Below are 15,071 nucleotides of genomic sequence, written 5' to 3' on the forward strand. Positions count from 1 at the left end.
ATATACAGTGAGTAATGATAGGCGTCTGTAGTGGAGACTGTACCTGTACGTCCTCTCTGTCCAGAACACTACAGTCCATGGTATAAATGGCAGGAGGCAGCAGGCGGGGAGGAGGGAGGCTACTGAGGGCAATTGTGATGATGTTACTCCGTTTCACCCCCAGAACTGAGACAGACGGCAGCTTCTGGAAGAGAGGGGTGGGGGGGGGGGGAGAAAGGGAGATGGTAGAGTCCAGTCATACACAGTGATCACCAACCCTGTCCTTGAGAGCTGAAGGGTTTGTAGTGGTCTGCATCAGTCCCAGTTGATTCCACTGTTAGTGCTGTACACTTTGTTCCTCTCAAAGTACACCAACATTAGCCAGAATACCTTACAAAATTAGCCTTATATAATTAGCCAGAGCACCAAGAAATTGGATTGCAGAGCACTCAAGAGAGCTCTGATTTCAACTCTTACCTGCCTTCCCGTCAGCACGCTGCAGATGGAGCCATTTCCCTTGGTCTCAAACAGGTACTCCAGCCGGTTGGTGTCCAGGTGCACCGGCTCCAGCCCAGCCCAGATGGTCTGGGGCCCAAAGCGGCTAACCCTGGGCAGGGGGGGCAGGCTGTGGAGCTCCCTCCAGTGGAGCTTTAAGGTACGACAACCTGAGGGTTTCCCCATGGAAGAGGCATATCCTGTAGACAGGGGAGGGGGAGGAGCTGAGGGCGGCATGGGAGGAGGAGGAGGTGGTGTTTGGAGACATGCTGAGGTTTGGTTGATCAAGGTGCCACCGTCTTCCTCAGCGCTGTCCAATCCAAGGTCCTCCTCATCCCACAGGTCGGAGAAGTCCAAGGTGTTGAGGCGGAGACGAGGTGCAGACTTTAGGAAGGAAACCCAGGATTTGTCGAGGCCTGAAGTTAAGGGCATGTCCTTGATTTGATAGGATTGTGTCATTGGTCCTTTCAGGATTGCCTTGGTTTTGTGCTATCCGGAATTGAGGTTTTCAGCTATAACCTAATGGTTTTGGTTTATTTGCCGTTTTTAAACATATTCTTCAGAAAATGTGTTTTTTGTTGTTGTTTTAGACACACTTTTTGAAAGAAAAAAACAGCAGTTGAAAAAACACAGTTAATATGAGTGTTCTTCCCTTTCTGAATACGCAGGAAAAAGCAGTAAATGAACACCTCCTATCCTCTCTTTCCTTCTCACCCATTCACCCTGCAGGTCTTTGTGAGAAGAGATTCAATCACAACACTCAGATTTCCCTCTATAACAATATCTCCATACTAATCCTGTTATCTCCTCTCTTGTCACCCTGTGACCACTGAATGCAGGCCAAAACCACATGACTGCTCCATGATCCACAAACCACCTTTCCCAATATTATTCCCACAATCCAGAACTTGCTTTAGGTGTCATTTGCTTCCAAAAAAAGAATGTTCTTCTGCTTCTACTTAGGAATGTAGAGTAAAATTGTCCCTTGAACGGATAGAATGCGCACCAATTGGATCGGATCAGAATCAGATGGGTCCAGATTCCTCTACGAATTCAGGGTTCAATTCTGATGTTCTGTTCAATACTGATTTCCAAGGAATGGTTCTGTTGTTTCCAACTGTTTTCATGCAATGACCCAACCTGGTTTCACAGAAACTTCTCTCTCTCTCTCTCTCTTTCTCTCTCTCTCTCTCTCTCTCTCTCTCTCTCTCTCTCTCTCTCTCTCTCTCTCTCTGACTCTCTCTGACTCTCTGAGTGGTCTCTTCTATCAGGGCTGAAATGTATCAGTCTCAGTTTATTTGAGTTGCACCCTTTTCCTTAATTTCCTTATCGAGCCAACATCTCCTGTTTAATTTGCTTCTTGTGTATACACAACCCTCTATCTGCTGCTGTTGATCTCCCCTCCCTCCCTCTCTCCCTCCCTCCCTCCCTCCCTCCCTCCCTCCCTCCCTCCCTCCCTCCCTCCCTCCCTCCCTCCCTCCCTCCCTCCCTCCCTCCCTCCCTCCCTCCCTCCCTCCCTCCCTCCCTCCCTCCCTCTCTTTGCTCCCCCCATCATGAACATAATGATCTCTTTCTGAAGACATACCGGTCTCTCCGCCTTTTCTAATAGTAAAGAACGAGCCTTTGAATGTGATTTGTGCACATAGCATTACTCATAATGAAAAAGAGTCTTTGTAACCTACATGATTTCCAGGCCTAGTCCTGCCCAAAGCACAATAGGGTCAGTTGTGTTTATGGTCCTTTGCATGCTTGGCAGCCATAATGACAGCACCCCTCCTATAGCTATTACAGATGTAGCACCTTAATTTGCAGGATAACTTTGAGATTTCAGACTTCCTTTTCCCTTACGAACAATGTATCAACCCTTCCAAGATTGTCCATTAATTATAACCCTCATAATAATTCACATTATCTGTTGCTGCAGGATTATTTTCCGGCTGTACCAAACGTGCTCAAATTAAGATCCTATATCTGTAGTCGTATAGGCTCCAAACAGTGACATATACACTGTCTGTACCATGCAAACCTTAATGGTCTGAATGAAGGCCTGATTGTACTTAGGCCTGTAGTGTGTGTCAATTATTGTTTGCCCGTAGGTTAGATAAACATGTTCGTTATAGCATTTGTCATGTGTGAATGTTACTGCAATACATTCGCTTCTTTGTCTTACCAGACTTGCCACAACTGATGTAAAATAAAGTTGTTCTTTTCTCAATCTGAATGGAGGTCAAATGAGGTCCAATTGGAGAATAAGTTTAGGCATAACAAGAAACACACAAGAAAAAAAAGTAGAACATGTCCTAGGGAAGTACAGTTATACACTTTTAATTAACCAAACATGCAAAAACAGTTATGGACGAGGCCTAAACTACGGTGCACTGCTCACTGACTACTCAGTGATACCCTTGTTCACAGGCGCAGCTTTCCTCGTGGGAAAATACATTTCCGGACGGGGTTGCTTTGATGAATCTGTCCATGATCGCGTCAGAGGTAGGCGGCGACTCTGCTGTCTCTGGATATTGTAGACTGTCTCCACAACTGTTTGTGTTTGTTTGTAAGCCTCCGGGACTCCGGGGATATCGGACAGATCTGGGCAATAATTATGTTTAATCTTTCCCAATTAGGTCGGAGGAGATGGAGGAGACCCCAACGGCTCTTTGACTTCAGGGTCAAACAACATGCAGAGGTCGGGCTGGGGGAGAAGTCACTGTAAGCCAATTAAATTAGGATTGTTCCAATAATCCATTAGATTTTTGTCATAAATATAAAGAAATAGAATACTAAGCTGTGTCATGTGTAATATGTGTAGGGGGGGGGAGACCCTTCCTTCTACAATTGTTTTGTTGTTGCCCTCCCCCTCATAGAATTAACTCCAAAATAATGTTTACAATCACAGATAACAATAACTGTAGCGACCCTGTGTTTATAAACATAGATATGGACTTTGTCACTTCAGCAAACATTTGTGGCACAGTCGATGCCACGCAGGGCTACGGGCCAGAGTATTGAGTGTTTGCCGAGCACCACGGTTGACGAGCTCACTCTCCCTGCCTGTTACATTACACCTACACTAAGATCAGAGCCGGCTGCAGACAATGATCAGCGAAGGGGAAATCTGATTTTCAACATTTTGATGACGTACCTGTATTTATAATTGTATAAAATATATGCAAAAAAAATCCACCGACAGGTTTCTGGAATTGTGATTCCGTGAATTATAAGTGAAATAATCTGTCTGTAAACAATTGTTGGGAAAATGACTTGTGTCATGCACAAAGTAGATGTCCTAACCGACTTGCCAAAACTATAGTTTGTTAACAAGAAATTTGTGAAGTGGTTGAAAAACAAGTTTTAATGACTCCAACCTAAGTGTATACAATTACAGAGATACAGACACATTACAGAGATATAGACACATTACAGAGATACAGACACATTACAGACACATTACAGAGATATAGACACATTACAGACACATTACAGAGATACAGACACATTACAGACACATTACAGAGATATAGACACATTACAGAGATATAGACACATTACAGAGATACAGACACATTACAGAGATACAGACACATTACAGAGATACAGACACATTACAGAGATACAGACACATTACAGACACATTACAGAGATATAGACACATTACAGAGATACAGACACATTACAGAGATACAGACACATTACAGACACATTACAGAGATATAGACACATTACAGAGATACAGACACATTACAGAGATACAGACACATTACAGACACATTACAGAGATATAGACACATTACAGAGATACAGACACATTACAGAGATACAGACACATTACAGACACATTACAGAGATATAGACACATTACAGAGATATAGACACATTACAGAGATACAGACACATTACAGAGATACAGACACATTACAGAGATATAGACACATTACAGAGATATAGACACATTACAGAGATATAGACACATTGCAGAGATATAGACACATTACAGAGATACAGACACATTACAGAGATATAGACACATTACAGAGATACAGACACATTACAGAGATACAGACACATTACAGAGATACAGACACATTACAGACACATTACAGAGATATAGACACATTACAGACACATTACAGAGATATAGACACATTACAGACACATTACAGAGATACAGACACATTACAGAGATACAGACACATTACAGAGATATAGACACATTACAGACACATTACAGACATACAGACACATTGCAGAGATATAGACACATTACAGACATACAGACACATTACAAAGATATAGACACATTACAGAGATATAGACACATTGCAGAGATATAGACACATTACAGAGATACAGACACATTACAGAGATACAGACACATTACAGACACATTACAGAGATATAGACACATTACAGACACATTACAGAGATACAGACACATTGCAGAGATATAGACACATTACAGAGATACAGACACATTACAGAGATACAGACACATTACAGAGATACAGACACATTACAGAGATATAGACACATTACAGAGATACAGACACATTACAGAGATACAGACACATTACAGAGATATAGACACATTACAGAGATATAGACACATTGCAGAGATATAGACACATTACAGACACATACAGACATACAGACACATTACAGACATACAGACACATTACAGAGATACAGACACATTACAGAGATACAGACACATTACAGAGATACAGACACATTGCAGAGATATAGACACATTACAGAGATATAGACACATTACAGAGATATAGACACATTACAGAGATACAGACAAAAACAGGTTCTACTGTTCACACGTTAGACAGCGTTTGATATTCTTTTAAAAAGTGGTTAGGGTTGGGATGGTTTTGAGTTGCTGTGGTAGTTTGTTCCACTCAACAGCGCAGGTATAAATTGTTATTTTATTTCAAACAATGAATATTAGAGTCTCTGGCTCTGGTATTATGCTGCTGGACATCTCTAACAAATAAAACATGGTTGGTTAGGTACCTGGGGGCTGAGTCCGTGATAATTCTGTGGACCAGACCAAGTTGAATTAACACTACTCTTTTTTTCCACAGATAGCCAGCCTAGCTGCTTAAAATGTTTGACTGGTCTGTAGCTTTTCTTTAGATGTTTGGGGCTGCTGGTAAACCATGATGTGCAGACATAATCAAAATGACACTAGACTAGAGCACTCGCCAGAAGTCTTTAGGGGGTCTATAATTAGGTTTCCATCACATTGATGACAGATTTTCATGTTGAATATTCAAAAATCTGCATAAAAACCAATATGAACATTTTCCCATCAGATGTGTGTTTCCATCATATTGACTTGTCTGTGTGTAAATACAGCACATAAAAATTACTGCTTTTTTTTATTGACATTTTTTGTTGTTGAATTCTTAACCCTTTTTCTCCCCAATTTCATGGTATCCACTTGTTTTTTTAGTAGCTACTATCTTGTCTCATCACTACAACTCCCGTACGGGCTTGGGAGATAATCATAGTGTTATTTATTGCTGAACAGCAGATGTCACTAATGTGAATTGTGAACAGATAATGAAGCTACCAGCAATAAACCATTCTTCAGCACAATTTGGTTAAAGCCTTGAGAAATCCTTAGTTCTCCATCACTAGTTTACAGGCCACATCATGCTGACTTGCAAAGTGACATGTAATCCTATTGGAATCCAGACCGAGTTAAGATATCAAACAGTATTTTTATTTACACACAAACTGCATTCAGAATGACTGTCAGGGTTAGAAACTTAATAAAATAAAAAACATTTAAAGTGGAACAACCATTTCAATAATGGGGGCAAAACATATATTTAACTGATTGGATTAGTTTAGATTTTTATTTATGTATCTTTGTTTAGCATAATATGAATCAATCAATCAATGTACATGCAAAACCACAGATATTTAAAAAAAATCTCACCAAAATATTCACCTGCAATAGAGCATGCTGGGAAATAGTTTTATTTAACCAGGAAAGATCCAATTATTATTTTACAATGACAGCCTACCCCGGCCAAACCCTTACGACACTGGGCCAATTGCACGCCGCCCTATGAGACTCCCGATCACGGCAGGTTGTGATACAGCCCGGGATCAAATCAGGGACTGTAGTGTCACCTCTAGCACTGAGATGCAGTGCCTTAGACCACTGCACCACTCAGGAGATAATGATGGGTGTGGTTTTGATGGTACTGCTTTAGTCTGCACAGTGTAAAACAATAAGTCTGGGTATTAACACAAACACTGGGGGTTATTTTACACCACTGAGTGTTAACTTCACATGTGCAGAGTGAATTTAATGCCTGAATCTTAAACTAGAAATGTTACACTGAAAAATCGGCAATGTCCAAGCTTTCACCGCCCTGTGAAGTTCATCATAACTTATTTCATCCGTATCCTAATAAACTGCATGCTTTCCCAAGTCGTATCATCGCGTGACACCAAGTTTACTTCAAAATCTATGATGGTTATTATGTCAATATTTTTGCATTAAAAGCATTTCCCATAATTCATTTTACAGACACAAAAGGATTTTATGTGGTATTTAGTTTTATCAAACATTTGGAAAGTTTACTGACAAATCTGCTGTTTTCATTGGGGGTGGCAGGTAGCCTAATGGTTAGAGTGTTGGGCCAGTAACCTGAAGGTTACTGAATAGAATCCCCAAGCTGACAAGGTAAACATCTGTTGTTCTGCCCCTGAACAAGGCAGTTAACCTACTCTTCCCTGGTAGGATGTCATTGTAAATAAGAAATGAAGGTTAAATAAAAATCTGTCCTGATATTTTTTTATTTGACATGCACTTTCCTCACATTAAAAGGTTGGATGGAAACCTGGTTAATGTCAAGCCATTTTGAGGACCCCCCCCACTAAATGTCGAACTGTTTCCTATCAAATTGGGTTATTTTATAGGCACTACTTTATAACATTTTGAAAGAAAAATTAAAATCCGAACAGTGCTCACTTCCTTTGTTTATTCAAGTTTGTTAATGTAAGCTAACAGTTGAACTTAAACTGTATATATTTATAAACTTTTTGGGAAAGGTTTTGCACAAAAGCCGCACACCAAATTTCATATAAATTTCATATAAACCCCACCCCTCTCCGTGTTGAAATCAATGATTGGTAGGATTCTGCCTCGCGTCGTTCTTCTTCCCATATAGGAGTGGTTATACTAAGTGTCTATCTTCTATCTGCGCCCACCTTTTTGCACGCTCCCGTGCCTTGTTTTGGAGTTTTATTTATGGTCAGCGCACTCCCGATGCCCGAGCTATCGTTTGCTTCACACTGACATCATAGCGGATTACAATGTCAAATATTTTGGAAGCAGCACTAGCCTCCGGTTTTACACCCCGCGAGAGAGATTCGTCGTTTATATTCCAGTCATTTGAAATATAAAGTTGCAATATTTTTCGCATGAAACATTTTTGGGGGATGGAATGATACATTCAAGTTAAGGTATGGAGTTATGAAAGCAACCCAAGTTGATATGCGCATATCTGTAATAGGGGAACTCAATCGAAATATCATCGCATTCCCCATAGCTATATTACATCATTTAGAATAGGTGAAAAGTATGCTTATGTGTGGCCTACGTTTTTCTGCAGCATCACAACTTGAAATGGCATTGATTGCATTTAAGTTACGGGGTTTCTAGACAGCGTGTTTATTATCAATTTCACTTGCTTTGGCAATGTAAACATAGGTTTCTCATGCCAATAAAGCCCCTTGAATTGAATTGATTCACAGCGAAGTCACAATGTTGATTGTATGTATGATTGTTTAGTCTACTACAGCATATTATGGAAATGCATGGTGAAAAAACCGTCGGGTCATGCTTATGGCAAAAAAGTTGTCGCGCTACGAAAAGCTCCCTCCCGCATTACGTAATAACAGACCAGCTGTTTAGAGATGCTCGTGTGAGAGGTGAAATACCCCTCTGATGACGATAAACATTTCAATCCCTCTCAACTAGCAGCAGCATGCGAGCTTGTGGTGAAATGTATCACCTCGGATATACAAAAACTGTCGAGAGCATTTTCCAATGGAACTTTCCACCCACTGCTCCGTTCCTCCGACTGTGTTTATCCAAACTGTAGAAGGCTGTGTTGCTGTAATAATGTAGAGTGAATTCCCTATTGGGTATTATTTATAACGTTAAACATAATATATATTATACATTATAAACCGGTTGGCCCTGAATGCTGATTCACTAAAAGCGCGGTATATCAGACCATATACCACGGGTATGACAAAAATAATATTTTTACTGTTCTAATGACATTGCTAATCAGTTTATGATTTCAATAAGGCACCTCAGGGGGTTGTGGTATAACGGCCATATACAACACCTCCTCAGGCCTTATTGCTGAATTATAACACCTCCATTGTGATCATACTGTAATAGACCTACTTACTGTAATAATGTTTGTCCATGATGAGGCTTATTTAGTTTGAAAAAGAAAGTATGCCTACCACATACCCAACAATTTGCAGATGCAGCCAGAGGTGAAAAAGTATAGTCATTGGATACTACTATAATATTAATAGGTTTCCCTAATGTAAAGAGTGTTGTGATTACTGTCTGTAAATGAAAAGCTCCCTACAAATAAAATGTACTATTGTTATTATTTAATATATATATTCATCCTGTCTTTTAAACTATGCCGCCATCCTATTTGATGTGTATATGTAGATATGCTGAATAACCCTGAGCCTAGGCTGCATTAAGCAGGACACAACGTTGGCCAATGTTCAGATAGACATGTGTTATGTAGAACAAACATGCCTCTCTGACGTATAGAACAAGGAATCACATCTGCTCTTTTCATGCCGTTTCTATCTGAAAGGTTCCACAAGGTTTGCACACTGAACCCGAGCCTGACCCCTGTGTCCCCTGTCTACAGGTCTATGTAACAGAGAGTGGGTCAGGTCAGGGATGCTGCAGCATCGGAGGGAATCTGACTCTCATGGCCTGTTTTCATCTGGAGAGACCTCCGACAATGACTGTGAGGTAACATCATGTGTGTGTGTGTGTCTTTGTCTGTTTGAGCAGTATAACCCACACCGACTCAATCCTAATCATGTGAGGGCAAGAGATAGGACATTTACCATCCCGTGTGTGGGTTTGTGTACGGATGTGTCTCAGTGTGTGTCTGTGTGTGTGAGACATTGGTAATTAGGGCCCCACTGTTAGGTTTGTACTCTACACAGCATGAAGCATACTTTATAACCTCTGCTGCTGTCCAATTAGTGATGGACTGATGGCTCCAGATAAATCATTACTACTTTCTGCTCTCTCTCTCTCTCTCTCTCTCTCTCTCTCTCTCTCTCTCTCTCTCTCTCTCTCTCTCTCTCTCTCTCTCTCTCTCTCTCTCTCTCTCTCTCTCTCTCTCTCTCTCTCTCTCTCTCTCTCTCTCTCACTCATTCTCTCTCTCTCACTCATTCTCTCTTTCTCTCATTCTATCTTCTGCTCTCTCATTCTATCTTTCTCTCATTCTATCTTTCTCTTATTCGCTCTCTCTCTTTCATTCGCTCTCTCTCTCATTCTCTCTCTCTCTCATTCCCTCTCTCTCTCTCTCTCTGTCGCTCTCTCTCTCTGTCGCTCTCTCTCTCTAATTATATATATCTGTCTCCTCTGTTTCTCTCTCCGTTCCTCATTTATCATGCTTATCTCTCTGTTTCTTGTTCTGTCACACACACTATCTCTCTCTCATGTTGTTTCCCTCTCTCTTACTGTTTCTCTGTCTCTGTATCTCTCTCTTACTGTTTCTCTTTCTCTATATCTCTCACTTACTGTTTCTCTCCCTGCAGATGGGGGCAAGTTGTGGAGAAGTTGGCGTAGTGTGTTTGTGTGAGACTGGACCCTGCACACTATACTCTGAAGCACACACACAGACACCGGTGAGAAGTGGTGTTCTATAATATTATTTTCTACATCCAAGGGAAGATACAGAAGCATCAATTACCCTGGACAATATTTAAGCAGGATCCAATCCCAAACTGCACTATTACAGTGGGTTCTGGCTCTTCATTACAATGCTTCACTCCAACGCTTCGCATGAAATTTGCATACAGTGGAGCAGAGCTCAACTTTTCTACCAATCCGCTAGCAGGGCTCTCGCCGCTCACCTTCCCACAATCCCCCACACATTTCTCTGCGTGTGCCCTCGTTGAAAATGAATGGGGGCGGAACTTCTCCTGTTGAATTCGTTGTTAACGAAAACCGTACACTATAGTGAGCTTGACATTTAAGTGTAATAGTCAGTTGAGCCGACTTCTGCACCGTTTACTGCAAACATTGCCTTTAAAATCTGCATTGTCGACGATGCGCAATCGGATTGAGTCCCGGCTTTAGTTTGTTGTGCCTCGCTGAAATGCATATTTATCTCTCCCTATGCATTTCACCTACATACGTATCTTTCTCTCTCTCTCTATTTCTCTCAGGACACACTGAAATGTGAACACTGTGGGAAAAACAGGGTAGTGATAACCAGGTACTCAGAGGGATATGGCACAGAGGTAGGGTGTGTGTGTGTCTGTGTGTGTGTGCGTGTGTGTGTGTGTGTGTGTGTGTGCGTGCGTGCGTGTTCGTTCAATGACACAAATATTGATGTTACAAAACATCAGTACGGTTTCAACTCAGTATGGTTTATTGAACGTAATCCATATAATGTTGAATGATGATGCACACAAACATACTGAAGTATTACCTTTGGCAAAAATGTAGGTGGCTGAAACCAATGAGTGATTGTGTACGTGTGTCTAATTCATGTGACTCATACTGTGCAGGAAGAGTGTGCCCTGTCCGATCCTCAGGGTGACAGCGATGCAGACGCTGACATCGAGGACACAGATTGCAGGTTCGACACACACCCACACACACACACAAACACACTGCTTACTCACCAATCGGTCACTCATAAACAGCACCTATTGTCTTTTCATTTTGTTGCTGTTTCGATTGGTCCAGACTACAGGAGCCAGGTTCTCTCCAGCGAATCAGTTCGCGGAGACGGAAGCGACCACGAATAGCACGGCAGGACACCACGGAGAGTGAGGACGATGGGGGGAGGAGTCACAGGAGTCACCGCTGGAACCTCAGACTCAGTCCCCACCGGGCTCACAACAGAACCTTACTAGAGGTACCTCAACCACACAGAACCACATCACAAACCTAATACACAACCACAGTTAAACCTCATCGCAACCACATAATGAAACCGCTATATATTGAAAGTCTCTCTCTCTCTCTCTCTCTCTCTCTCTCTCTCTCTCTCTCTCTCTCTCTCAGGAGAGTGTATCACAGGTCAGACCGTTAGTGATCTGTCGGCCCAGTATCAGAGGAGACGGTCAGGTGCCTCCAGTCGAAGGGCCCAGAACTGGCCCAAAATGGCTCTGGTTCCTGTGGCCCTCGTCTCTCTCCCTGCCTGTCGTTCTCCTTCTCTCCATTCCTCTCTCTCTCTCCTTAGTCATCGTCATCATATCTTTCCTGATGCCTCGGGCCAGTACTTGACCTCACTTCTCTGTTTTATTTCATTCATTGTAATATTTTTCATGGAGTAATATAATTATGCTTTAATCACCTCGCGTCACCACATCATGTTGTTAATTCATGTGTGTATACTGTAAACAAATCATATTAGACCATAAGCCATAGCAGCATCAGACCATAAACCATAGCAGCATCAGACCATAAACCATAGCAGCATCAGACCATAAGTCATAGCAGCATCAGACCATAAGCCATAGCAGCATCAGACCATAAGCCATAGCAGCATCAGACCATAAGTCATAGCAGCATCAGACCATAAGCCATAGCAGCATCAGACCATAAGCCATAGCAGCATCAGACCATAAGTCATAGCAGCATCAGACCATAAGCCATAGCAGCATCAGACCATAAGTCATAGCAGCATCAGACCATAAACCATAGCAGCATCAGACCATAAGTCATAGCAGCATCAGACCATAAGCCATAGCAGCATCAGACCATAAGCCATAGCAGCATCAGACCATAAGTCATAGCAGCATCAGACCATAAGTCATAGCAGCATCAGACCATAAGCCATAGCAGCATCAGACCATAAACCATAGCAGCATCAGACCATAAGTCATAGCAGCATCAGACCATAAGTCATAGCAGCATCAGACCATAAGCCATAGCAGCATCAGACCATAAGCCATAGCAGCATCAGACCATAAGTCAGAGCAGCATCAGGCCATAAGTCATAGCAGCATCAGACCATAAGTCATAGCAGCATCAGACCATAAGCCATAGCAGCATCATCGCCCTTTTCCACAACAATATTTCTGAACAGGCAGCTTGTGCTCTTCATATCTCTTTCTGTCTCTCTTTCTGTCTCTCTCTCTCTCTCTCTCTCTCTCTCTCCCACTCATTTGCAAAAATAGACCCATTGGCTTGCTGCTTATGCTGAAGATGGTGTGATATGTGGGTGGCAAAGGGTTTTAGGGTTACACGTGTTTTGTAGGCTCAATAGAAATACATGTAAATTACCGACCTATGCAATCTACTGTTCCTGCTCTGTCGTCTGTCTGTCTGTCTGTCTGTCTGTCTGTCTGTCTGTCTGTCTGTCTGTCTGTCTGTCTGTCTGTCTGTCTGTCTGTCTGTCTGTCTGTCTGTCTGTCTGTCTGTCTGTCTGTCTGTCTGTCTGTCTGTCTGTCTGTCTGTCTGTCTGTCTGTCTGTCTGTCTGTCTGTCTGTCTGTCTGTCTGTCTGTCTGTCTGTCTGTCTGTCTGTCTGTCTCTGTCTGTCTGTCTGGTAACTGAATCCATGCTCTGTCCTTGGCACATGAGTGAGTGCCCCCCCCCCCCCCCCCACTCTCTCACCCTCTTGTCTCTGAGGTATTTAGCCTGTGAATCCAGGGACCCATAGATCTAAATTACAATTTGGCCTAATTTAATGGAAGCAGGATTGCACAGACAGCCTACTCTGTGCAATGGCTATGTCTGAAACGGCACCCTATTTGCTATATGTAGGGAATAGGGTGCTATGTCATTCACAGGAGGAAGTTCATAAACTAGACTGTAACTAGGTAAGACAGATAATCCAGTACACGTAAACCTGTATTGTACTGTAAGTGTTTGGTTATGAGGGAACCACCTACTCCTGCTTGTAAACCAGGTTATTACAAGTTTTATGTTTTACTGTATGAAGGATGTATTCACCTCCAGCTTATAAAGTATGTCTGAAATCCACTGCTGTGATCCACTGTATCTGGGTCAGAGGAGGCTGGTGGAAGGAGCTATAGGAGGACGGGCTCATGATAATGGCTGGAGTGGAATAAACCACATGTTTGACTCCGTTCCATTGATTCCATTCCAGCCATTAGAATGAGCCCTTTCTATAGCTCCCCATCAGCCTCCAGTGATCTGGGTGTTAGTTAATTTACATTTATAACCCCAAAAAATGATCACAATGTATGTTCATCTTTATGCTTCATTGGGGCCACAGTAATCAAATAAAGCTATATTGTATTTTGACAATGTTTATTTTTTAAATTAATTTTATATTTACGTATATTTTTAAATATACTTTAGGGGTTAAACTGGAACATGGATGTTGATTATTGGGCGATTTGAATTGCAAATGTATATCTGATTTAAAGAAGTATTTATTCAAATGCTTATGACCACTCTTATGTTCCAAGTGCAGAAGTGTTAGTCATCAACATGGAAAGACTGCTTCTCTACATCTCTCTCCTCATTTCTTCAGGAGAGCAGGAGATGATGGAGTGAGCGAGGGAGGGAGAGAAAGACACAAAGGTGAGGAGTAGGAGGAGGAGAATAGAAAGAAAAATGAGGGCACCACTCACGACTATGAAACAGTGAGGACAGAATGGCATTCTGTGTTAAATATGTGAGTGGCAGCTCTCTCTCTCTCTCACTCTCACTCTCTCACACACACATGCACGTACGCACGCACGCATGCACACACACACACACACACACACACACACACACACACACACACACACACACACACACACACACACACACACACACACACACACACACACACACACACACACACACACACACACACACACACACACAAAAGGGCCTGGGGTGGGTGAGAGTCCCATAAGGAGGTTAGTTACTTAGCACCCTACTCCCTCCCTCTTCCTCTTCCTTTAGGCTAGTCTCCATGGCAACCATCTGATTCATGCAGACTGAAAGACAGACTTTTTCATAGCTGGATTGAAGCTTGCCAGATCAGAGCCGCCTACAGGGCGAGTATTGTGAATAAAACAACATGCACATCTGCTATTTTATCAGCTCATAAAACATGTTATTTACAATTAGTTAATAAATCTTATTTTAGCTAACTTTCGTAGTTAGGAGTGCTACCAAAACATTTAAAGTTAGGTTTAAAATCAGCTACTCTGACTTTGTGGCTGTGACAGTTAGTGACCACTCTGCAGAGCTGCCTCCACTTCACGAGTCATCTCAGTAAATGTCAACCTAAGTGTGTGTGCCCGAGTGCGTGTGTTTGCGCGCTCTGTGTGTGTATACGTGTGTGTTTGCGCTCTGCACTGTGTATGT

General features: G+C 42.1%; 2 protein-coding genes across 8 annotated transcripts in view; one reads left to right on the forward strand and one right to left on the reverse strand.

Annotated features, from left to right (window-relative positions):
- Positions 1 to 1,689, reverse strand: part of LOC109906370 (FH1/FH2 domain-containing protein 1) — a 5,769-nt gene extending 4,080 nt beyond the window's left edge. For both annotated transcript variants that reach the window (XM_031792991.1, XM_020504050.2), the window contains exons 1-2: positions 457 to 1,689; positions 44 to 184 (exon numbers count right to left, since the gene is read on the reverse strand). In XM_031792991.1, coding sequence (XP_031648851.1) covers positions 44 to 184; positions 457 to 933 — 618 coding nt within the window. In that variant the 5' untranslated portion in view covers positions 934 to 1,689. The remainder of the gene's footprint in view (positions 1 to 43; positions 185 to 456) is intronic.
- Positions 1,690 to 7,750: 6,061 nt separating this feature from the next.
- si:ch211-63p21.1 (uncharacterized) lies at positions 7,751 to 14,009 on the forward strand. Of its 6 annotated transcripts, none has more exons than XM_020504039.2 (7): positions 7,751 to 7,965; positions 9,414 to 9,520; positions 10,321 to 10,410; positions 10,954 to 11,028; positions 11,299 to 11,369; positions 11,480 to 11,651; positions 11,801 to 14,009. In XM_020504039.2, the coding sequence occupies exons 2-7, from the start codon at positions 9,446 to 9,448 to the stop codon at positions 12,020 to 12,022; spliced, it is 705 nt and encodes a 234-aa protein (XP_020359628.1). In that variant the 5' UTR covers positions 7,751 to 7,965; positions 9,414 to 9,445; the 3' UTR covers positions 12,023 to 14,009. The 6 variants fall into 6 exon arrangements, 4 of the variants coding, with proteins under 4 accessions (XP_020359628.1, XP_020359629.1, XP_031648898.1 ...); XR_004203483.1 differs by having other exon boundaries at positions 7,769 to 7,965; positions 9,357 to 9,520; positions 10,954 to 11,003; XR_002257388.2 differs by having other exon boundaries at positions 7,769 to 7,965; positions 10,954 to 11,003.
- The last annotated feature ends 1,062 nt before the right edge of the window (positions 14,010 to 15,071 follow it).

This window comes from Oncorhynchus kisutch, linkage group LG16, assembly GCF_002021735.2.
Source record: "Oncorhynchus kisutch isolate 150728-3 linkage group LG16, Okis_V2, whole genome shotgun sequence".
In the NCBI taxonomy this organism is placed as follows: Eukaryota; Metazoa; Chordata; class Actinopteri; order Salmoniformes; family Salmonidae; genus Oncorhynchus; species Oncorhynchus kisutch.

Coding starts and splice junctions, on each gene's coding strand:
- si:ch211-63p21.1 (XM_020504039.2), top strand. CDS start 9,446: ATGCTGCAGCATCGGAGGGAATCTGACTCTCATGGCCTGTTTTCATCT. Junction 11,370..11,479: donor ATCGAGGACACAGATTGCAG/GTTCGACACACA, acceptor CGATTGGTCCAG/ACTACAGGAGCCAGGTTCTC. Junction 11,652..11,800: donor ACAACAGAACCTTACTAGAG/GTACCTCAACCA, acceptor TCTCTCTCTCAG/GAGAGTGTATCACAGGTCAG.